The following is a 26,785-nucleotide window of genomic DNA, read 5'->3' as shown; positions in this document are numbered from 1 at the left end:
GGTGAAATACATTTCCCGAGATGACAAAAGAACAGATCCAAATGCTTCTTCAAATTATAAAATGTGAATGGACTTATCTTATCGACCATGCTTTTACTGCACAACAAGGTAGTTCTAAGACAGAATTAGAGTTCGTATAGTCATTAAGAAAACATAACAATCAAAATCGAATGAAGAGAGAGCACTTATTTGAAGAGGTATAGATCTCCATGTATCCATGATCGAAACTTTAAAATGTTAACAGAAAAATTAGAAGAAGAAAGGGAAACGAGATTCGAAATCCGAGAGAATGGCTAGGTTTATAGAAAAATTTCATGTATACCAGTAGAGAGATTTTAGGGTTTTTTTTTCCTTTCTGAGATATTCACTGGGGTTTCATTTGGGAAATTTGCTTTTATATCTCTCAAATCCACACGTAGAGAGAGATAACACAATATAAAAAAAAAATGACATGATAATTGAGAAAATGGAAAGCATCTATCTATTATTTTAATAGCTATCCTAGATTTTGTGCCCGTGCTACGATTCCGGCATTTTTGTTCTTTCATCTATATTTTTTATTAGGTGTGATTCGGCTTCACCTTGCCCCGTTCCGATGCATTTTTTATTTGGTGTTGTATGGCTTTGCCCCGCCCCTCGCTGTCTTTTTTTGATCAGGAATGGCTTCGCCTCGCCTTATCCCTTCCCAATTTGATTTGGTAAAGTTCGGTTTCGACTTCGCCTCGCCCCGATTTGATTTGGTATGGCTTGATTTGGCCTCGCCCTGTCCCTATGTATTTGATGAACCTGGTAATCGATAATGCCAGTAGCAACTTCTCGCAAGACATCACAATCTCGACTATGTGACTTTATTTGAGATGCATCAAAATGTTAACTTTCATATAAATTACATAAAACTGAACCGATTTTTAAATAAATAATTAACAGACGCCCATAACTTTAAAGGTGTACCAAAGAAAAAATAAGAAGACAAAGCATCTATCTTTTAACATGCTTGCAAATAGTGTTGCAATTTACGGAAGGAAAAAAAAAACACTCGGTTTCACTTTGCTAGACTCTTTTCTTATTAGAAGTTTATTATATATACAGATGTAATAATATAGCTAATGAATGGTTTAGCTTGGCTTCGTAATCGGTGGTAGCAAGAACCTGTCCATAATCACCCTTATTTTGAGGTAGTCCTCTCTAGCATTGTGTGTCAACATTTGGAAAATTAACCAAAACACCATTGCATTGAGGCAGAGAAATGCAGCTCCTCCAAATAACCCAGTCTTGGCTGTAGGGCAGGCATAGTCTTTTGATTGATGCACATTGTTCATGTGGTGAAGGCTTTCTGAGATTGTTGCCCACACATCAATAGACCACACAAAGAAAGAATTTATCTTGTTCATCAAAACAAACACACACGGCTAAGTAAACTGTTTCATCAAAACAACCACACAACATTCATCTAGATCAAATCAAGTGCATTGTTTACTTAAACAACAACCTAGATGAAGACAACTAAGACAGTGCTTTGGAACAGTGCCTCTTTAGGAACGTATACAGATTAGCTTTTGTAAGGATAAAACACAGAAACGAATCCAAGTCCAGTGCAGATGAAAGGAGCTACAACTGATAGACTCCCTAAAACCACAGTTGGGTCTGATGGAAATTTGCAAATGGTCTCACCAACTCCGGCCAAGGGAACTCCAGCAGCAGGCTGCTCTAAAAATACATATGATTGTGATCAGACCAACAAAGCTAAATTAAATAGTTTTGCAAACATAAGAAATAAATGCTAGTAGTTTAGAAAGAAACCTTTTTCTTCTCAGCAACAATTCCTGGTACCTAGTATAAAGTCATAGAGTCGGGTTGTTTATCCACTTTTCTTTCAAATAAAAATTGTACCTGCAAAATTAAACTACACAAATCAATAATCAAAATAAAACCCTAGCCAAGCCCCGTAAAACATAAATCAAGATAAAAAAAAAAAATTAGAAGAAAGCAGAGAAACCCTAACCTATGTTTGTTTTGGTATGAAAATTCCGAACCGAGCCCGTCAGCGCACCGGTGAATCAAACCCTATCCAAACCCGTAGGACATAAATCAAGAGAAAAATCTGCGTTAAAAACTTAAAGTGTTAATAGTCACGGATTAATCAAAACATATCAAAGAGAGAAAAATAAACATAACAACAAAAATCAAAAATAACAGAAGAAGATTACGGTATAAACCCAAACCTTTTTGTAGATTGATTAACTGTCACATGTAAAGTCAGTTGTTAAATAAGACACAGTATTGCTGAAAAAATATCATTTCACTGATCATTCAAAACCAACTACTATTACATAAGGAGAATTTCAAAGTAGCATTGTGCGGTTGGAAGCCTGGGGATTTATGTGGCTGATTCAAATACAACTCATGTACATTTTTAACAGATGTGTTAATTTCAGAGACCTATATAAAGCTTACTGTTGCAGTTCATGGTTGTTTTCTGCATAATTCTTCCTAGAGAAACAAAAAACAGACAGGGTATATAGATAAGTTAATTGATAAACTACTGTCAATCAAAGGAAAAACAGACAGGGTATAGATGGGTTAATCAAAAAACAACTACTGGACCAAATTCCTTACCACTCAATGAAACTACAACCCCGAGTGATTCAGGCTTCTTGAGCTTATTATCAAGACATTAATTCCTACAAATACAACAACATACAAAAAATAAGTTGTTGTCTAGAGTAGTTCTCCCGTAGAGGGTGGAATCTGGAGGTCTTATTCATGAGTATCTAAACCCTACATAACCAAATTAAAAAAAAAAAAAAAAATCAGGATTTTGAGGATATAAAAACCATGTGTACCATCACGTGTAGCCCTAATCCCCTTTGAATCTGTAAATAGAGAACGTATCTTAGGAAGTGGCATTCCATAATTCTCAAAATCAATTCGAATCAAAAACACAATATCAAAATCCATTTAAAATGGACAAAAATTGTATAGAGAATATATAATCATAGAGAAAACATTGGGCTATCAAAAGAAATTAAGAGTACAGAATAAGATCAGTAGGGAAAAATAGTTTTAGCGATTTTACACGCCGTTAGTTTATCAGGCAATGTAAATGACTTAGAGATGGGAGGTGGAGGTGGTAGAGAATAGTTTGATTACCTTTCATAGTTTAAATGATTCTACACACCATTATTTTTAACTCGACTCACCATATGACGGGAAGTAAAAGTTTACAGCAAAGCCCTGCAAAACATACAAAAGATAACAAAACAGAAATGTATAGTTAATTAAATTAAAAAAAATGAAGAACACAGAATATTAGGGTTCTGAAAAGAAAAAAAAGGGAGAGAATGAGATCAGGGAGAGGCGTACACTGTGAATGGAGAGAGAACTTTCGGTTAGGTTTAAGTATAGTTCAGGGATCGAACAGGTTCTTTTCAACAGCTTCTTTTTAAAATAGAGGGATTCTATTGAAACCCTAATATCACCAAATTAAGGATCAATACCAAAACTCGTTCGTTGATTAAAGAATAATCAAAGCATATACGATGACAGAGAAGGACAACTGAGAAAGGAGAAGATGAGAATACAGTAAAGAACATGAGGAGATGGAGAGTAGAGAGAGAAGGAGAAAAAAGACGGAATGTTTTTTTTTCTCGGGATTCTGTTCAAAGCTTTGGGAATACATTAAACCTGTATCTTGCTAGGTTTTTAGGTTTTTTTTCTTCCTTTATTACGAAAGTTTTAAGTTTTTAGTTTAGGAATGACATGGCAAGTGACACGGCAGATAAAAAGATTAATTAGGAATGACACGGTGCAAAAGGAAAGAATCACTCTGTAATGTGGAGAGGGGAGGGTGATGGTGAGGGTCACCGTGCGACATGAGAACTTATATGATTTAGGATTTTAAAAGTATTAGATTTTCTGGACTTATATGATTTAGAATTTTAAAAGAATTAGATTTTTTGGGTCATGTTAACTTATATTTCAGGATATACGTGAAGGCTATTAAAAAAGGGTCATATTAACATGTATACCCGGATACATGGGTATTATTTTCTTTAAATTACACATGGTTTTATGTTCTGTAGGCTCACTTACGAAATGGTTTGTAAGTGCACGGCCAAAATGAACCAAAATACATTAGTCGTTCAAGATACTAAGGTTTGTATCGTACAAAATGAAAACAGAGACGGAAAAAGGTATAGGAGAACATGAGTGTTAAGTTCCCATTTTATTATTACTAGACGAATATAGTGTTCTCAAAAGGGAACCCGTACAACTATTTATACTGTAAAAAAGAGGATAAGCATCATTTAGTTTAAGATGACAATCCATATATTAGTGACACTTGATAGTGCATGTGTCACTCGTATACAATGAAAAGTGGGTCCCACGGTGGGCAGTCATAAAAGTTACCGACTTACAACACTCACCCTTGGATCACCACCGATCGTAAATCGTTGCCTTATTAAAATTTTGTCAGAAAAATCAAACTGAGACAAAAACTGACTGAAGGATAAAAGAGTACAATACTGGTGATTTTAAAGTACTGATGATGATAGTCACGAACTTTCTCCCGTTGTAAAACTGCATCAGGAAAACCATTTAGGAAAAACTTGATCTTACAGTGAAGTTGGTCACCGCCATAAAATGCTTCCTTTGTCAGAATTGCGTCAGGAAACCACTTAGGACAAAACCTGGACGCCGCATTTCAAAAACCTCTATGGATATGCATCTCATTAGATGGTGATCACCGTTCTAAGATTGATATCTCATTAAAAACCTCGTCAGGAAAATCCAGAGGGATAAAACCTGAACGTAGGAAAACATGAGTTCTCAGAACTATGATAAGCCTGCAGATGTTGCCTCGTTAAAACCTTGCCCGGAAAAACCCAGAGGGATAAAAACCAGGACGAAGGAAAAAGATTACAACACGTCACTGCGGATAGCAGTGGACACGCATGCCTCGTTAAAACCTTGACAAGGAAAAAGCCAGTAGGACAAAACCTTGACTAAGGAAAAAGAGTACACGACGTAGTGTCCAAAATGCCCTTATCCATAGTCTTCCATGGCATTACTCCCCCTGATGAGAAGCCTTCTCGGTTGATCATTATGCCTGGTAGTACTGCTTAGAGTTCCGAACCATCCTTTAAAGTCTTCAACAGCTCCAGCTTTCTTTAGTTGAGAAAATCAGTCTGATTTTCCTCTGTGCAATTTCTTAATGATCATCTGGTTGTGTCATCCTTTTATATATTCTCCACTAGCTTTGTCTGAACAATCATAATTTCCCGCATGATAAACAAGTTCCTCTTTTGCAAGACTATTAGCTAGGAAAATATTTAGCTGCTTCAACGACCCTGCCAAAAATCAAAACTTCAACAGTCTGATTAACTTTTCTCTGTGTGAGACATCCAGCGATCTTTTATGCAAAAGATCAAGCTTAATCGTACTACGAAGATGAAGAGGTTTTCTTCGGACCAATGTCTCGATATTGGTGCTGGATAGAATCAGACTTACATGTTTACTACAAACCCAATATCAGGTATCTATAGCATATTTCAGCTAGTGAACCATTTACACATCTTTTGTGTAATGCGAACCACAGAGTGCTACATCTCTTTTGTTCAGATGTACACCGATCAATCTTAAAAATAAGAGATCGAATGACTGCAATCATGTTGGTTTGTCCATTTAAACATGTCTAAACCATTCAGGTTGACGAAATTAAAGGACTTCCAACTACAATACTCAACCAACAGATTGAGATCTTGTTTTACCGAGAATTTTATCTCGAACTCCTGCTTTAAGCATTTTTGTGCTTTGGAGACCTCTTTAGGAGTTCCAATCAAGTAGATGTTGCATAAACCAAATCTAGTAAATGCACAGTATATGGGCATATAAGATGGTTCACATATCCTTGGATAATATAAGCATTCACTTAGACGATTGATAGCTTTCGTCTTTATTGAGCAAATGCACATGACATGGTAATTTTACTGATAGGTGGAAACCTGCAGTTATCTATACTTGATACAGATTCCAATAACCACGTCCTCCATATGCAAGTCGAATCCTTTAAAGACTTCCAGACAAATACCCAAAAGGTAGTTGCATCCATAATAGGGAATACGTTACAAAGAAATCCATCTCAGGTTCCTGTAAAAGACTATGTGTCATTAGTTGACTTTACTTTTCTCACTATGCACATACACCCACCTGTAGCCACTATGGATTAAATTATCGGATGTCGGAACTACAAACACCCGTTTGTGGCCAAGAAGAGTAGCTCACATTATCGAGTGTTCGGGTTGCAATACCAAATTTATGCATTTTTGCGAGAAACTGTTATTCTGCTTTGATCTCTCCTGGTTTAACCAATCATACCTTTGATGACATTCCCATAGAGAGTGGTTTAAACCAACAACACCTACGGTAGTATCAGTAAATACTTTGATTATGTCATCAACAATCATTGGATTACGATCGCAAATTTCTCTATTGCATGCATGCCTTATGGAAATCCTCTCATTTTGAGGTTTCACAGCCTTTGCAGAGATATTCTCTTATTAGGAGAACTATACTCAATGAAATTAGATCTTCCACTGATAGTCTCTTTGAGAGCACTATCTTTCAATGATTGTGACTGGCTCTTCCTTTTAAGAGGTGCAGAATATTTCAAGTCAACTAGTCATCCACGCTCAAGGTGTGTTCTAAGTGACACACTTGCTACTACATTTAAAGATTGTGAAGGAAGCAATTTCATTTGCAATCTCTAAAGATGTCAAATCTTCGGCATTTCTTTCAGTGATGAAAACATCAAGATGAGATACATCGTGGTTTATCTTTGTGCAAATCGGGATACTTCACGCTGTTTTTCAGGCGATAGCCTTTCCTCCCCCAAACGGTGGGAAGACTTTCTCATCAAATTTAAAAAAAATTTAATCAGCAGTGGAATATAACACGTCTCAAACAGAAAAACATGACAATGGTTACATGAGTAATAAGTTTAAAGTGCACAAGAACATCAAATGTGCTCACCATCAATACCCAAAGCATTACTAGGATGATACAACATCAACGGATGACAAACAAGAGTTTCTTTTAAAATCTATATGAGTATAGATATACAGTTACCACTCCAGGTGATATGTCGAGTCATTTATGACTACCAGACCATACTCCCGTGAACCTGGTTAGTGTCCGTGGAAACTCGTTGTCAAGGTGGTGCTAAATAACAACTGACCTTAATTTTCTCATCACGCCTTTTCATAAGCATCGAATTTGCAATCAATCCTAGGACTGAGGTCCTGAAGCGTATTCAAGTGAGAAAACAATTCAATATGGACTAAGATCCATATTTTCCAATCATATGAACTTTGTTGATAATTCCTTTGCAAAGGGGGATATCCATCCACATCTATTTCAGTAGATATTATGAGTAGTACCGACAACCAGTTAACAATCAGTTAATAACGATCTTATATCATTCTCTAGAGTACGAGGAATCCCAATCCATTTGTACCAAACTTCAACCTGCGGATGTTCTTTCTGAAAAAATATCAACGCAACTTTTATGGATGTGCTCCTCATCAGGAGAGATATCAACTCATCACTCAAAGAGAATATGGACGTTATCTGATTAGATTGGCATACCTCGAACTAAAGGTTTTTCGTTTATGCTTCCAAGCATATTTCCAGACGAAACAATCGCTGCGATTACATGGAAAACCTTGCAAGGAGTTTATATATGCCGAATCAAGCAAGCGTACTCTTGCTAAATCTAGCAACAGAGTAATCTCCAACACCGAGGCACTTCCTGGTGTGAGAATTTAGATGAGACACAATCCGATTTAACCAATATCGTCGATGATTCTCCCCCTGATCCTTAGGCGGGGTGTCTCATCAAAAGAACATTCAGTTCTGCATGACTCAACCTATCAATGGAGCAACTGGGTGCAAAAATAACACGCAACCCAGGAGAGGTAACTGATCAGGTTTCCTCTCTCGTTTACTGTGCAGCTGGTATTCAAATAAAAGAATTTGCATCGTCATGCAAAATCAACACTAAACTGAAAAATAAATTTTGTGAACATAGACACTATCTCATTATCAGTTCCAGTCCTGCCAAGACGACTGACGGAGATTAACAATAATGAACGGCATTTCAGATGCACGTACCATGTCTACTATGTCACAGCGATAGCAGAGCTTTACTAGGATCGAGAACGGCTTATTCAAACCATTCATTATGCTACCGTCCCGTATTTCTCCACCTATGGTGGTACGGGGTTTACCAGGTTCTCAAACCTGATAACTATAGTGGTTCCCATATTCAGATATGCCTACTACAATTGCATCTTCCTCATTTTTCGTGTCTATTCATTTGTCAAAAATAGACTAATATTTGCATAGGCAAAAGTGCAAATTTAATTCACCAAATTCATGATTTTAGGTAATAGCTCAGGCGACGAGAAGACATGATATCAACTCTAAATATCATTTAAAGAAATTCGACACTCATTATCGCTCGACGTTTGTATATCTACGAGGTGCAGTTAACATTTGCAGCACTCGTTGTTGTTGACACAACATATACAAAGTGCAAATTAAGCACTAGCTCTTTAAATCTTGCCGATGCATATAACAGGCGTATATTATGCATGTCGCAAAGTTAGCAGGAACACATAAGGGCGCAAAATATGTGGCTCTCCTTATTGCTCACCGCAATATTATATATGGTGCATATATCTTCTCTAAAATCAAGCTGAACTACTTTCCACAAAAATAAATGGTGAAACAAGGAAGAAAACATTCAAAATCTAATATACACGGTTCTAACATAACACCGACAAATCTCCAATTTCGTCTATCAGGGTCGACGAAATATTAATTTATCAAAGTTGAAATATGAACGCATTCTTTATCTTAAAAGAAATTGTCTCGATATCAATTGTAGGTCAAGGACCGCAGATAGAGACTGGCTAACCATGTTAACCCGGTGTCCATTTTTCATCATCTTCCGACCCTTAGGTGGAACAACTTTGAATTTCGGAGATTATTATCGCAAAGGAATATTAAAATTTTGCTATACCGCAGGATGCAACAATTCCTCGCTCTGCCGTTATTAAACCGTTAACACCACAAAATCATTGATGTACCAACAAAGGTAATTTTATTCTCTACGGTATCCAAAAGGACGCGGAGAAACCTTCCGTTGGTTGGTTAAAGAGGAAAATGGCTGAATGCTGCAAAACTAATATTTGGCTAAATTCGAAGCTCGAATAATATCACAAATATGAGTCGTTACTAATACGTACCTATTTCGAATATCTCTTCATACCATATAATTATATGTGCTCCAAATAGCACATACCGGACACGGTAGGATGCCTAACTTTCTCTTTAACAAGTCCTAATTAAAATAGAAACCAAGTTAGACATAATAAAAATTGTATGCATAAAACTACTTAACAATAGTTAAATTAAATATGCAAGAGTTGAAGAGAATTTATCATTTTTCATATCGTCATCCCATGCCGATTGCCGTAGAGCGATTCATGCTGATAACGTTTTATTTTCTATAGGCTCACTTACGAAATGGTTTGTAAGTGCACGGCCAAAATGAACCAAAATACATTAGTCGTTCAAGATACTAAGGTTTGTATCGTACAAAATGAAAACAGGGACGGAGAGAGGTATGGGATAACATGGGTGTTAAGTTCCCATTTTATTATTACTTGACGAATATATGTTCTCAAAAGAAAACCTGTACAACTATTTATACTGTAACAAAAGAGGATAAGCATCATTTAGTTTAAGATGACAATCCATATATTAGTGACACTTAATAGTGCATGTGTCCCCCGTATGCAATGAGAAGTGGGTCCCACGGTGGGCAGCCACAAAAGTTATCGATTTACAACACATGGAATATAAATAGGTTATTATGGTGGTGTTATACGTCTCGGAATACGCTCATTTTTGGTAGGAACATAGAATTATGTAATACTAACATATCCTCAAAATATTAGTTTCAAATTCTCTACGGTTTGTTTTTTATCGCAAAAATGACGTCCAAGATGTGAGATGGTGTGATAATAAAAGTGTGAGGGGATCCCTCATCTTTTATTTTATTTAGGAAAGATTAGATGACCCCATTTCCAATTCTACCCTCTTAATATTAAGATTTAATTAAGTTATACTCCATGACTTTTAATTAAGTATATGACTTTTATGACTATAAAGGCAAGGGTACATCAATTAAATTTTTCATCTTAATGGAGCACCGTGGGGGAGAACTTGGATGTGACCATATACCACCACCTACATGCATGCATGTTCCTTCAATTTTCTGCTGGTGGAAAGATTCTCACCGACAACACATTCGGTATATATACATATAGAGGGAGGATTTATGGACCTCTTAGATGGACACTATCATTTATGATTTGCGTCATTTTTCCGCAAAACCCAAATGAAAATAAATTTAAATCTACTATTTTAATGATATGTTCCTCTTATAAGACTCTACATTCCTCCTAAAAGTGAGTACAATTGGAGACGTATAACAGCACCATCTACCCTTTTGAATTTCAGCCATTAAAAATATAAAGGGCTTTATACGCCAGTTTTTCTTATGATTTACATAACTAAGCCAATTTTTTTTATTTCTGACAAAACTAGGCCTTATTTGACCAAAATCAGTGGATGGAAAGTTAGCACCATTAAGTGTACCTAAAAAGACTTATTAGTCCTTTGAATCGGTAATTGTAACCCAACTAGACGGGTTGACTCTGTACACGTCGACACACATTACATATGTGGCAAACTTTGTACACATCACAATTCTTTTCACACGTGGCACTGTTTACGTGGAAATCATATGAGGCCTTCAGTATTAGCGTTCCTCTGAGTTGAATTTGTTGCTAGCCTTATGTGGCATTAAGAAAAATAAAACAAACGAGGATTTGAAGAATATTTCGAATTTTGAAACAAACTTTGAGGAGGTAGGGAAAAAGTAAAAAATAAAGATAATGAAAAACGATTTGTAGTGCATGATACAAAGATGGTAATGTACATATCTTACAGAAAAGATGATTACGTGCCTTGAGAACTTTCCTTTTAATTGATGGAGGTGTATGTACCAATCTAATTGTGACTGGTGATTAGTAGTCAAGACATGCGAGAACTAATATATTACTGTAAGGCTTACACACTATTTGTTTTGAACATCTAAAATTGTTCGTTCATGTGTAAAGAGGGTATTGCTGCGGTCCTAACAAGAAGAACGCATTGGGGTCCCTAAGCAACAAGATAGATCAAAAAGTATACCAAGGAAGTAAGGTAAGTACTAGGGGAATATGACTTTAAAGGCAAGTAGATATTTGAGCAAACCATTGACAGGAACCATATGAGAATTGTATGAAGAGAAATGCATTCCCCAATTGATGTATATGAAAGGGACAAAAAATGTACCTTTAAAAGATTGAAAACCTTCTCGCGTATATACTTATGCTTAATGGTAGCACCTTGTTGCACTATCTTAAGCCCTTTCATTCTGCCCAGCACCAGCATATTGCAGCTGCAATATTACTGCCTTACTCATCCTTCCTGCAATCCTTCTCAGACTTTTGGTTCAACCACCAACAATACAACCAGCTTAATCTTGCTCAAAGTTATTCTATATCAACATTTATTTACTGCATCTCCTCCTTCCCTGTTCAGCATCAACTCTCCCATTCAAATCTCAACTATATAGCCGTATAAATATCTGATATTAGAGACTCTAAAATAAAAAAATACGATATTGATATAAATGAGTGCACAACATATACAATGCTTCTCGTCAAAGAAGATTTAATCAAGGAAATGCACTGATATATATATATTACTTTATAAATCATATTCTTGCATTAAGAATCAAAAGGCTAACTGAAAAACTTATTTCCAGGCTCCAACTTCCTGTAGTTAAATGATATATTAGAGATGCTAAAATTACGATATTAATATAAAATGATTTTCAACCCTAAATGTGCAAAGAATATAAAGTGATTCCCATCAAAGAAGATGCAAGCAAGGAAAGATGAAGGTGTTAGAGCACTGCTCGGTCGAACTTGCAAGTGTTGCTATCTCAAGCTTGTTATAAAGTTTAGTTGCCAAAATTACAAGTTTTGATTTCTAGTCTACTTATATCTAAGTCTCGGACTAGGATAGAAAGTGTAGTTGAGCTCTAGACTCCATGGAGATCATCATACAAAGACAAAGAACTACTCAAGGAACTTGTGGAACATCATCGACTAAAAAGGTATGTGTAGACTTGAACTTATCTATCACTCAAAAGTTTATCTACTCTATCTCCTATCTTGAGACAAAAGTCGTATTGCTCTATAAACTTTGATTATACACATTTGCTATTTCGAGCCGAGTTTACCTCGCTTATCTATTTTTCGAAATAGGTGTTGGTAAGCTTTTGCTTTGGCCAAGTTCATCTTTACTAGTGACGAAAGTCATATTAAGTTTCAATTACTTGAAAATTGCTTTGACGAAAAATGGTTTGTGAACAACAACTATATAACGTCCTCTAAGAATGTTTCAATGATTGAAATTAGAGTTTAGAATATATAACCATGGTTGGATATAAATATTGTGTGGTAACTCATACTTGTGTAAGTCCTTATTCCTTGAACCAAAGTATGCGTACTTTGCTGCTCAGGAAAACCTGAACTAAAGTCCGCGTACCAGTACGCGCACTGTTGGAAGTTCACATCCCGTGAATTTCAGCTGGAGTTTGTGAACTGAAAATAAACTTATTCCGGGTACTTAAGTCCGCATACCAGTATGCGTACTTAAGTTGGTTATTTTATAAAAACGATTATTCGTGAACTTAAACTTATATAATCTAAGGGATGCATATTTGCAAACCGTGGCTATAAAGTACATGAATCAATTCGAGTGAATCAAATCGTTTTAGCTTCGATTGTGTCTTGTATACTTCTATAAGATATAAGCAGTTGAACAACTCTCTAACTAATTCATTTGAGTCATTTGAACTAGTTGTGGTAAAGAAGAATATGGTTGATATGAAAGTGCTCATATGGCTAACAATTTGGTTAACTACTGCTGAACCAACTAGATGTACATGTTTGGGTACAGTTACACAAACCTAAATAAACGTGCATTTCATTTATGTGTAACAAGCTAAGTTTCGATCTAACGGTTGATAGATATTAACTTGAATCTAATCAGGTTTTCATCTAACGGTGAATATTGATTGTTTGTTACTAAGCTAACATTGATTGCAAATCCTGATTTGAAAGACTATATAAAGGAGAACTCTAGCAACTGGGAAAGCTAACCCCACACCTCCTATGTGATACTAGTTGTATTATCTAGAGTCGATTCTCCTTTAACCTTAGTTTTCTATCGAGATCCTGTAGGTTAACGACTTGAAGACTTCATTGGGATTGTGAAGCCAGACCGATACTACTTTTCTTGTAGTTGTGTGATATGATCTTGTTGTTTCTATATTGTTTGAGTACAATTGTAAGATTGGCTTGAGATTGATTTCTCCGATAGGCAAGATATAAATGAAGTCACAAACATCTTCGTTTCATCGTTTGTGATTCCGCAATATCTTCTTTCGCTAGTCGATTAAGATTATTATGAGGTGATTGATAATTCTAGGCTGTTCTTCGGGAATATGAGTCCTGGTTATCAATTGGTTCCTGTTCACCTTGATTTATCAAAAGACGAAACAAAAAATCGTAGGTATTTCTGTGGGAGACGGATTTATCTATTACCGTAGACTTTTATGTGTGATACGATTTGTTTATTAAAGTATTCGACTTTGGTTCGTAGCAACTCTTAGTTATGGGTGAGATCAGTTAAGAGAATCAAGTGCGTAGGATCCCGATGGGATCAGAGACGTAAGGAGCATAAATGTACCTTGGATCAGTGTGAGATTGATTAGGGTTCAACTACAGTCCATACCGAAGTTAGTTTGTAGTAGACTAGTGTCTGTGGCGGCTTAATACAGTGTGTGTTCAATCTGGACTAGGTCCGGGTTTTTTCTGCATTTGCGGTTTCCTCGTTAACAAAACTTCTGGTGTCTGTGTTATTTCTTTTTCACATTATATTTTGTTATATAATTGAAATATCACAGGTTATGCGTTGAATCGATCAATTGGGAAATCCAACCTTTGGTTGTTGATTGAAATTGATTAATCCTTGAACATTGGTCTTTGGTACCGTTCAAGTGATTTCTCTTGTATTCAATTAGACTCACAGATTTCTATTTGCTTGAGTAAGTATTGAATCGAGAAAGTGAGATATAAATCTTTGATATACTTTTATTAAGATTGATTCTGACTGTCTAGTTAATTCTCTTAAAAGTATATTGGAGTTAGTCCATACATATTGCTAAGCGAAATATTGGGTGTGGTTGTTAGACCCCCGCTTTTTCAATTGGTATCAGAGCAGGCAAACACGTTTAAAGACCTTACAAGTCTGTATTTGTAGCGACCTGACTCTATGGAAAGGAATTTTATCTCCATAAACGTACCATCAGTCTTCGATGGCTCAAACTACCTATGGTGGAAAATTGTTATGCCTGCTTTTCTTCAAGCTCGTGATTTTCAAACATGGGTAGGTGTTGTTAATGGCTATGATCCTCCGGTTAATACAAAAGATGATGTATCTATATCTAAGGATATTGGTAGATATAGTTCAGAAGAAATCCTTGCTGCAAAGTGGTTGCGCGTCGTCTACGGAACAAATTAATTAAACCTTTCCACACAATTAACTGATAATATAATGGCAAGGAGTTCGTTCCCACGAAGAGCAGGGAGTTTCTAGTTGTTTAAAAAGTAACTAAAATGGGGTTTTAGATTTTTCAAATTAAAGTAACTAATAAAACAGAATAATAAATATTAGTTTAAAACAATAAGGAGAAAGATGACTAGGGAATCATTCGCCGTCACTGAACCGAAGCCTAATAAATGCAAATTTAATTCTTGTTGAACTTATATTGTTACCACCCGTAAAATAGCAATAAGCTCTGCTATCCCCCAGATTCCTACTATCACTGGATACGGAAGCGCTCGACTATCAGATTCTATCCAACCAACCCACCAAGAATAAGCTCTGAAGGTGTAAATTAGTCGAATGTTTTATAATCTGTGAATCAGGTTGATCCCAGCATCAGACGCATAAGCTCGGTCTACTTACTACTGTTATCTTTACACAAAATTGCTTAACAAAATCCCTCTGTCAGCTCTTGCGATTTACTACTTGTGTAAAGAGTTGATGTGACAATTACACGTACCACACAACCCTAAACTAGTAGAAGAAATATTGATTTGTAATTTAATTGATCATTTTAAATAACTCCTCAATATTCTTAGACATAAAATAAAACTTAAAATAAACGTGTTTAAAGAAAATAATGCTTCATGGTTCAGGACTTTAAAATCATCCCTAATAAATTAAAAAATTAGTTACTCGTAATTAAAAAATACTGTCAATTAAATAAAGAAGAAGGAATTAGAATGAAACTAGAAACAAACGCTCCAGAAGATCTCTCTGTTTCTCGCTGCAAAGAAAAGTGTTAAGGGAAGAGGTGAACAAGAACTGTCGAGAATGAATTTTTTCGTTCCTTTTTATAGCCTCCGAATCCTTCACCCCATCCGCAAAATCCGTAATGGGAACGGATAAAAAACTCCAACCGCCTCTCCATCTTTGTTCGCATGCAAACTTCACAGGTAATAAAAGTAGAAGTCAAATGAAATCGTTCCGCGTAGCTTGGAAGTATATCTTCTGCACAAAAGCCTTTTTATCTTCTGACACTTGCGGCTTATCTGAGAAACGAGTACAAAATCAGTTGGTAAGACTAAAAGGTGCTGCTAAGGTGTTGCACATAGTAACTTAGCAGACCCAGCACAAATTATGATTGGTTCAATCTTTGCAGGGGCCCATGTGAAGTAACGTGCCTTGTTTTGGTGTTGGATACACATCCAATTCGATGATCCTTATTACACCAAATCGTCATCTTCAAAAGCTGTGAAATCAGAACTTGTCTGGTTACAACCGGCCCCACCTTACTTTTCTCTTCTTTTGATCGTGAAAATGGAAGTTCAATAGGCCCGCCAATAACGTCAGCACTAACAGAACTATCATCCCTTCCATGACCATCAACCCGAGCTCCATCATCCTGAGATTATTCTTGCAACTCCGGAAAACCACTGTGATGCTCGTGCTTCATTCTAGCTTCACCATTCATGGCAGAAAGCCATCATCTTTATCGCTGCTATGTTCTCTACCATCTCTGCCAAGATCATCGTCACTACCATGATCGCAACCATCTCTGTTCCATCTCGATCACCATCTCCATTCTCTCCTCCCATATGAGTTCTCCCATCACTCATTGCTCCTCAACAGATCATCGTCATTGCTGGCAGCAGTAATAGTCCATTTCCAAACTTCATCATCTCCCTGATATTCTGCCATTGCTCCAAACCCATTGCTGAGCTCTGTTACTCATCAATCCATGATCACGAATTTCTCTGTGCAACTCGAGCTCTCCATAGTGCCGTTGTGATCATTGTATGGACCACAGCTTCGTTCATATGCTATGCCATGCCAGAATCTCCATGAACCACCGAGATTTTGATCATCAGCAACGAAATCGTTTCTCGTTGAAAACTTGAAATCAGGCAACAACCCATGCTTTCTATCGGCCCAAGGAACCTAGTGATGTATATAATAGCCCGAAATACCTTCTTCTGAAATCCATCGAAATCATGATCATCATGATGACCACCATTAAGAACTGTTCATGTTCTTCATGTTCATATTAAAGAAGAAGAAGGGGTGCCCTGAGTAATAATCCAGCTGCCTTTAGTAATTTTTTTGAAAATGGTTTTCCCTTAACAGAATGGACGTCCCTTAACAAAATGGTTTTCGCCATTGTCTTCATCTTCCCGTCCTCTACAAAATGAAAAGTAGAAATTTTGTACTTGAATGAGTTCCATTTGGTATTTGGCCCTTCTTCACTTGTAGCTAGCTTCTTTTATTGTACAATTAAGCACAAATTCACTTCTTTTTGGATTATTCACCTAATAAAACACAAATAAGAGAAAACAAGCGTAACATACAATAATTTTCAAGAAAACCAACAAGTACTAGCATGGAATTGACACCAAATATATGTGAAATATGCACTTATCAAATTCCCCCGCACTTGGCTTTTTCTAATAACTATGATTCTAATGAAGACGAAAAATCAAGTATTGCACTTCTTTGTGAAAATATTGATTTTGATAATTGTAGAAATACACACATCAATCTTGATATTCTTTCAGAAGAAAAATCAACCAATCTGGAAGATAAAATTGACCTTTCTATTGGAAACTCTATGTTTAATGTTTCAGGTTCTACTATGTGTCTAGCAGCTTGCACATCTCAGATGCCTGAATTATATCCAAGATTGACGTGCTCTTATTGTTCACTCAAAGGTCATGAACTATCTAAGTGTTACAAGTTCAAACACAAATTGAGACATGTCAACAAACTTCAATGAAAAGCAAATCGATTAGCAAACAAGCTTAAACTTGCTCAAAAGACCGCTGAGGTATGTAAGATTTTATCTTTGTCTAAGAAGTTAGTTTCAAAGGATAAAACAAGACCATTAGAGAAGAAAGTATGGTCCAATCGTTTTGAAAGACAGAGGTCTATGGATTCCTCTCAAAAGGAACATGGTGGACAGATTGTTGTTCACCGCAACACAACTTGGTTGTGTTGATTTGTGTCTCTTGTCTCTTTTTTTTTTTTTTTTTTTTTTTTTTTTTTTTTTGCTTTTGTTTGATGCAAAATTGGAATTCCATGTCTATCTATAAATGAGGGTTATTCTCAACAACTCTACTCTGTCTAGGGTTCAAGGTTGTGCGTGCAGTAACCTGTTAAATGTTGCGTAACCCTACATTCCTTTTTCATTCCCTGAAATTCTTTCTAAGACTACTTATTGAGTTTAAATTGTGATTTCCTCTCACAAACCCATATTCTTATGGATACTCCAAGCATCATGTCTTCAGATGGAGACGATGTTAATATGATTGTTAAGCCATCGATCATGAAGGAAAAAGAGAAATCTCTGTTGCCTCCAACTTTGAAAAGGAAAAAAAGGAATGTGAGGAAGCCAAGAGTTGTTCCTTCAAATTCTTAGAAGTTTTCTGATGTTCTTGAAGTGTTGAAGGATACACGAAAGAAGATTCAACAGATAAAGGCTGTTGTGTTTAAGACTCATGAGATTCATAAGGCCCTGGTTCGACATCAGTCAAGAAGGTTTATTGATATTAACTCCTATCTTCGTGAACCTTATGTCCCAATGGCTGTTGACGACAAGGAGTTCGGGGACGATAAAGAATTCTTCAAAGGTCTTAACATCTAGTAAATCTTCTGATGAAAATTTATTTCTTGTTTTGTTTAGAAGAATAATTATAGTTTTGAATAGCCATTATTGTGATTACACATAGCTATGTCAAATGTTTTCATCTTCATTGTTTTTAGTTTTATTTGTTTAAATTCTAAAAAATTATTTAGAAGATGATTCTTGCAGTATTAATCTTTATGGTTTTATATATTGAAATTTTTTATGGGATATGTGTGTTTGTGTCCGTGAACTATGATTGTCCCATACCTTGTCAAAAGTTAAGTCTTTCATATGTCGATATGAATGTATTGATAAAAGAATGAATGAACTTTTGACATTACAAAAGTTTTAAGCCTATTGTATGTCATTATGCAAATATTGATGGAAGATAGGATGAACTTTTGTTTACGAGGGTTATGTGTATTGTATGTCATAGTGCAAATAGTGATGGAAAATAGAATGAATCCTTGTCTATTCCGCAATATTTATCTTCCCTGAACCATATTTTATGTGTATACTGGGCGACTCCGTAAGTTCTCTTATGTTGAGCAATTCCGATTAAATTAACCATAGGTTTTCTTGTGGGTAATTTAATTGAGTATTTTTGGATTCAAATTCATATTCGTATGTGATTTGTTATATCCAAAGAAATCCTTATTTTATTGTGAAAGTAAGGTCGCTCTTGTTGTTCTTTCGAGAATGACATTTTATGGGGGAGAGTTCTTAATTGAACTTGTGCTTAATTTCCAAATCTTTGTGGGGAGTGCGGTTGTGGAATATTATAGGGGTTATCTTATGTCTTTATAAACTCCTTGATGAAAGCATTTAGCTTCGGCTATATGATTGCATCTAAAAAGTTGATATGTGCTTTCTTTTGGTCATGAAATGTCTCTATGAAATTTCATTAGGATCCCACTAGTTTTCGTACCTTTGCCAATTTTATTGACAAAAAGGGGGAGAATTAATGTGTAGTTCACAAAAAAAAGGACTAGTTCATAATCTGTTGATGATGATTAATAAACTAGTTCTATTTAAAAAAAAAAACTTTGATGGAGTTGAAAAAAATATACATGAAAAATCGTTGTTAGAACAGGAGATAAAAAAAATAGACATTTTCAAAAGGAAGCTTAATTGGAGCGGGGGCAAAAGAAATAAGAAAAAAATCACATAAATTGGCGAAGAGCTTTGATGGAGTTGAAAAAAAAATGAAAAAGAAATATACATGAAAAATCGTTGTTAGAGCAGGACATAAAAGAATAAACATTTGCAAAAGGAAGCTTAATTGGAGCGGGAGCAAAAGAGGGAAAAAAAAGCAAATAAATTGGCGAAGAACCTTTGATGGAGTCGAAATAAAAAATACTGATAAAGAAGCTTTGTTGGAGCCGGAGCAAAAGAGGAGGGGAAAAAATGTTTGCATGAAGAGGCTTTGTTAGAGATGTCAAAAAAAAAAAAAAAAAAAAAAATTCAGCTATGTAATACAAAGATCTCAAAGGAATTAGTTTCATATTTAACTCATGCTTCCCTTAATGGGTATAGTGAAGCATCACTTGAAGAAGCATCGAAGAACATCACTTATAAAGCTCCCAATGAACGAGTAGTTGTGATATTTTATAACCATCTAAAAGGTGCTAATAACGTCGCAGCATTACCATCATCATTGGAACATCAGTTGGAGTATATTCATAAAGAATTATACCAATGAAATCACAAGGATCTATATTTCTCAGAAGAAATATGCTAGATTTTTCCAAACAATGAAAATACACCGAAAACATAGTATGGGAAGAAAGCCTTCCATCATGCAGGCATCTACTGCCTCACGTCACAAGTGGAGACTTAATAAGTCTTGCTCTCGTCGCAAGAACACAATCTCACCAAGTATTGCGCTAATGCAACCACGAACTCTTTCTCAAAAACGAGACCAACACCAGTTGTTAATCCAAAAGAGTCATATATTTTCAAAGAGGTGTGCCAACATGTTATACCATTTGATGCAGTATCCTTGCCACATTGCAAAGAAAAGACCTTGTCGTAATTCATAAAAAAGACATGTTTCATCAGCAAGTGCCATCATCAAGATTCCTTCATATTAAACTCAGAAAAATCATTCCACAGCACCAACACCAAGTGCAACTTTGTTCGCAAACAGACTACCATGTAACTTCAACAAGTATCTTGGGGGCGTCTGAGTAAAATGCCGGAGCTGTTGACCAAAGGGACTTTTTTATTAAACCTTCAACAAGTTGAGGATTAAGAGGGGGCGATGTTTGTACCATATAGTCTGTATATGGGCTCAAGTGCCTCAGCCCAATAATTCTACCCAATATTGGGCCATTGGGTAATAAAATATGGAAGGATGATTATAGCCCAATCAGGAATTATCCTTCTACAACAAAACACCAAGTACATATTCAAACCTGGAGGTTAGAGATCCCCAAAATGAGGGATAATCAGTTATTGGGAAGACCAAGTACATATTCAAACCTGGGAGTTACAAATTCTCAGAAAAAGGAGGGATCTGAAAAAGCAGGGGTCTAAAAACACCACCCAATATTTCGCTTAGCAATCTGTATGGACAAACTCGAATATACTTTTAAGAGAATCAACAAGACTCAATCAATTAAAATTATATCAACAAGTTTTATATCTCTCTTCTTGATTTGATTTACTCAAGCAAGGACTGCGAGTTCTAATCAAATACAAGGAATAACTTGGATGGTACCAAAGACCAATATCCAAGGATCAATCAATATCAATCAACAACCGAAGGTCGGTTTTCCAATTGATTGATTCAAACACACAACCTCTATTATTTCAATTATATAAACAAATATAATGCTGATATAGAAATAACACAGACACAAGAAATTTTGTTAACGAGGAATCCACAAATGCAGAAAAACCCCGGGACCTAGTCCAGATTGAATACACACTGTATTAAGCCGCTACAGACACTAGCCTACTCCAAGCTAACTTCAGACTGGACTGTAGTTGAACCCCAATCAGTCTCGCACTGATCCAAGGTACAGTTGTACTCCCTATGCCTCTGATCCCAGCAGGATACTGCGTACTTGATTCCCTTAGCTGATCTCACCCACAACTAAGAGTTGCTACGACCCAAAATCGCAGGCTTTGAAAATAAACAAATCTGTCTCACACAGACAAGTCTATCAAAGGATCAATCTGTCTCCCACAGATAAACCCTAAAGGTTTTGTTCTGTCTTTTGATAATAATCAAGGTGAATAGAAAACAATTGATAATCCGGTCTTATATTCCCGAAGAACAGCCTAGAGTTATCAATCACCTCACACCAATCTTAATCGTATGGTAGCGAAACAAGATGTTGCGGAATCACAAACAATGAGACGAAGATGTTTGTGATTACTTTTTATATCTTGCCTATCGGAGATATCAATATCAAGCAAATCAATCTGATTGTACTCGCACGATAGAAGATGCATATCAGATCACACAACTACGATAAAAGTAGTATCTGAAAAGGCGAGGGTACCCAGAATTGAATACTCTCAGGATTAAGCCGCTACACAAAATTACACTAACTTCGTATAGTTGAGACCAAGTAACTAACCCGATAGTTCACCTAGTTCCATATGTATTCCCACGCCTCCAACTTATAAATAAGTCACGTACTTGGATAAATCCCTTTGGTTCGTATTCCAAACAGTAAAGGAACAAGAAATCGGTTTGATACCAACTCTATTCAACCAAGTGATATGAGTCGGACAAAGGCTCTTCCGTTTATCTCAACATAAACTCCGTCGTCAGGTCTAGATCTATCTTATGTTCAATCACCCAAAGGTAATCGATTAAGATTAAGACGACAACACCTTTAATCCGAAGAACCGTGTTGATGCCGATCTACTCAATTAATCAATCCAATCTACCACAAGGATAAACTGATTATTAATTGGATCCTCTTTTACCCAAAAAAGTATTGTGCACACCAAAGATTGTAAAACCCAAGTCATATATTCAATATCTTCTTTGTCTTCGAATCTTCTTAAATTTTCAATCAAAACCTGCACACAATCACTTGAATCTATTGTGATCAATCACGCACAGAACGAAGTCTGTTAACAATGGATTATCACAAGATCGTCTTTAGAACTAACAACAGTCTAAAGATCCATGTCGAAACTATGAAATAGTTTGAGTGAATCTTATATCATAAGAGAAGATTCTCAAGAATAAACAAACTAGGTGCAATCATATTTCAACCACCGTTAGTCAATCAAATCAATCGAAAACAAAGATAAACCGTAATTATCTAGTTTCCCACCAACAGGTCGTGCTAGAGCTTCTCAATCCCAAAGAAGACTTTAAACTGAGCGGCCGTAAGAGATTTCACCTAATTAGATTACTCTCATCTCCGATAGGCGGCTACACCAGTAACAACAACAAAAGAGTAAATTTGTTGTTACGAAGGATTAGTTTGCTAGAAAGGCAAACTTCGTGTATTTATAGACTAGGAAGTTTGGACACCAAGGAATTTCCAAAACCGAAAATATTCTCAAGATATTCATTAAAGCACAAATTCAGTTTCCATAATTCTTGGAAATGCTCTGTCCAAAAATAACTATCGAAATCTCTCGGAAAATCTAATTAGTAAATGCACATTACTTAATTCTGTAATTTCCCTACAAAATGAAATCAATAACCTTAATTGAAAGATTCTTAACTTACTTATGTTTCGATCCTGGGATTCTCTTCCCTTAGATTTTAAGGAATATCTTTGAACAATTATAGAAATAAACATTCACAACAAGTACTCAAAGTTTGTCGACATCTTTAATTTGTGAGTTCTCTTTCACACTTACAACCTTGAAACCGATTTGCCACACTTCCAAACAAGTTTAGAATTGGTTCATCTGACTTTCAAGAACTATGTGATTGATCAAACCAACATTCAATCACAATCATGGGTTTAACGGTTCTACCAAAACAGGTTTCAGTTCTACCTCCATGTGAGTACTACGCATAGTCACACTAGCTTCCCAAAGATTAGGTTGACTAGGTACTAGGATCGGTTCCCCACATATATATGGTATCTAACTTATATGTGTTGCACATGTCCATAGGATCGTTTCCCCTTTCTGCTATAAACCTTGCTTCACCCCATACAAGGATCGGTTCCCCTTGATGTACTGCACCCCTTACTAGGATCGGTTCCCTTTCCCCAAGGTCATACATAATCCTATCATACCACAGGTGATTAATTAAGATTGGTTTTACTAATAAAATTTATACCAATACATAAGTCAGGACTTTGTGAATAGTTCTACCAAGAACACAACAAGTTGTGAGTGGTTATACACTATCACACATATTAGTTGTTCATAAGATATGTAATGAATAACAAAACCAATAACTCCTGGAAATTTCCTTTTCGGTTCACAAACAAGTTTATGAACTTACTTCCTTAGAACACATGTAAACATTGTTCCCTAGGATGAAATCCTCACCTCATACCCATACATAATCACAATATCATTCAAATGATTATGGCGATGTCTTATCTACAAAGTTTAGCGGTTAAGCAATAAACCTCGTATTGTATTCATTAATACTATGTCTATATAGAGTTCATATATGCATCGCAATTATGTTTTCAATATGTACAACTTGAAAGATACGTTAGGGAATGAAACAGTTCAAGTCAAATATCACTAACCAGAAGTGGAAGGATAATTGTTGTCGTTGTAGCTCCTTGCTTCTTCACATCTTCAAGACATCGCAATACTTGTAATGTCTCATATCCTAATACTTTCAAGCTAACCTATACGAAGTTTAACTCTAGTACATAATCAAGCGACTCTTAACATGAGTTTTGATTCACTAAAATATGACAACCAAACTTGACATACCAACGCTTGGTGGGTTCAACCGAGCAATGCTCTAACAATCTCCCCTTTTGTCAATTTTAGTGATAAAATTCTTACATCATATGGATAAACAAATTACAAGAATTCATTACACTCCAATTGATTCCCTATTCAACAGCACAGTAAAACTGCTTACATTCAATCCTTGAAAATGCCGTTGTTGACGTTATAATAACAAAGAAAATACTCCCCCTAAGGAAGATAGGTAGATATTCAATCCGCACGTCTTTGTTATACCATTCAATATGACATGTTACTCCCCCTTAGTTTGTGCTTTCACTCTTTCGTTAGATAAAACATTCAAGTATCAATGTTCTTTTCCCTAGATATGCCAATCAATATAAATATCAATGCCAGCATCACCTGTTTACTCCATATATTTCTCCCCATTTTTGTCACAAAAATGACAAAGAAACGAAAAAAATAAACGACAAGACGAAAAGAATCTTACAAATCTCAGAATTGACTTGCAAACCTGTAGAGTTAGGCACGAGGGTTCCACACATCATGTTCTGATAACCACTATCAAAACCGAAACTACAAGTAGTCTTATTTTGATATGTTACCAAGGAAAAAATTGTCCGAAATAATTTTTCCCATTTAGTTTAGCAAACCAAAAACAACTAATCACATTAGTCCCTTTGCTAAACCGATTGTTCAAAAACAACCGCTTAATTCGATAAGACCAAAATAAAGATAAACTCCATTTTTCTCATCAGGTTCTAATTATCCATAAACTTAGACCTTTCAATTTTAAACAAGCCAAACACTAGGTTAGTTAACTAGCATTTACTTGTTTAGGCATTCGATTAGACTTGAATAACCGAAACCTCACTTTGATAAGACAAACTAAGATCAGAATTAACTTAGTTTCTTATCCGGAATCGAATTGGACTAAACAACTGATCCTGAACATATATTATTTTGTTAAGCCATAAATAATTCATACAAACCAAAATAAATCAACTTGCATAATTATTCACCTTAACCGGAAGCAATTGAAACAACATAGACATTAAAAGCACCGTAATTTTGTAAGCCTAAATAGTTGATACCATACAAAAGCAAGATAACAATAGTTTTTCTTAATCGGAACCAATTGAATCACACACACATCAATTGTACCGAAATTTTGTAAGCCTAAACGATTGATATATCACACAATAAAGCAAGATAACAATAGTTTTTCTCAACATGAAGCAATTGAAACACACATCCACACACACACCATGGAATAAATATCAACTGAGCCTAAGTTTTGTTAAGGAAAAGCAACAAATATATATAATATAAACTCAGGCTTTTCTTAAACAGGAAAAATAATTAACTAACAAGATCGTTACCTCAAATTTCGCATCCACTTCTCCAATATGATAGCATCTTCGTCCAGGGATAATTGATATCGAAATGTCACCACGTTGTCATCCTTATGCATAAACAAAAGAATAACAACACACCTCAACCTTTACCAGAGAAAGGTTGAAAACCGGTTTTAACATTTGCAAGCAAAAGTTGAAAACCGTCGAAACACATATGCTTTTATGCTAAACCAAAACCGATTCAACATATTGTGACTTTTTCACATAATGTTTCTATTAGAACCCCTCATGATCCTTTGATAAAGCCTACCTACTAGGGCTAGAACTTAATCCCTCTAAATCAAAAAGTCACCCAAACCATAAGGGTTCACAATATATGAGATCGAATATTAAGGTAGTAAAACCGAAATCAAACATCCCATAAACATACATAGCAATAAGATAAAAGCAATTAAGCACAGGCTATGTAAACCGAAAACTATCACAAGAAAAATTACTAACCAAATAATTTTATTCATAATAGACCAATACAATCAATGAAAGAAATCACAAGTTGATGTCTATTTTACTCTCTCATTTCTTATGAAGGTTGCTTTCAAAAACTGGATTCAAATTCCTCTGAGTACTTCCTCTTTCAGTAGATATGTTCATCTCCAGCAGTTGAGAATGAAGATTTGCTAGTACTTATTTTGAATACTTTATCATAATTTCATGATACCTTATACAACCTTTAACAGATTTAATCTGTTTCCTTAGAGAGTCTTGAGAGTTATCATGAAGAGGAACATCATGAGTTTCGGTCGAAATTGACGCACAGAGTGCTAGTTCACCAAAAGATGATTTTTCTTTTTCCGATTTCTCCATTGAAATATGACAATATTCTTTCGGACATGAAAAAGATTTATAAGATGGGAGAAAAACAAGGACTATATATAAAAATTTTGGTTAAAGGAAACCGAAATTATTCTTTCCAAAAATTAAGGAATATTCAATATTTTTCACTAAAGAAACAAACATGATTAACTTGCCCAGATTTATGCTTCCTCACAATCAGAATTTTGGGCAACAAGTGAGGATGAAAATCTCAACACCATCAGTGAGTGTCGAGGTGAGAATAATCCTCACCATTCTTAGCAGAATCATC

General features: G+C 35.6%; 1 protein-coding gene and 1 long non-coding RNA gene across 2 annotated transcripts; both read right to left on the bottom strand.

The window, feature by feature from the left end:
* Positions 1-1,115: 1,115 nt before the first annotated feature.
* Positions 1,116-2,411, bottom strand: LOC113334613. The gene is made up of 6 exons (XM_026580829.1): positions 2,399-2,411; positions 2,064-2,101; positions 1,801-1,830; positions 1,555-1,702; positions 1,437-1,450; positions 1,116-1,382 (listed from the first exon to the last, which is right to left on the bottom strand). Exons 1-6 carry the CDS (start codon positions 2,409-2,411, stop codon positions 1,116-1,118), a joined length of 510 nt encoding a protein of 169 aa, XP_026436614.1.
* Positions 2,412-2,456: 45 nt separating this feature from the next.
* LOC113334414 lies at positions 2,457-3,613 on the bottom strand. Its single transcript, XR_003352771.1, has 4 exons — positions 3,364-3,613; positions 3,151-3,234; positions 2,844-2,873; positions 2,457-2,681 (listed from the first exon to the last, which is right to left on the bottom strand). It is a non-coding gene; the product is annotated as an uncharacterized LOC113334414 (long non-coding RNA).
* Between the last annotated feature and the right edge of the window lie 23,172 nt (positions 3,614-26,785).

This window comes from Papaver somniferum, unplaced genomic scaffold (genome assembly GCF_003573695.1).
Source record: "Papaver somniferum cultivar HN1 unplaced genomic scaffold, ASM357369v1 unplaced-scaffold_137, whole genome shotgun sequence".
NCBI lineage: Eukaryota > Viridiplantae > Streptophyta > Magnoliopsida > Ranunculales > Papaveraceae > Papaver > Papaver somniferum.
The sequence above is the reverse complement of the archived record's forward strand: the minus strand, read 5'-3'. Positions and strand labels throughout refer to the sequence as shown.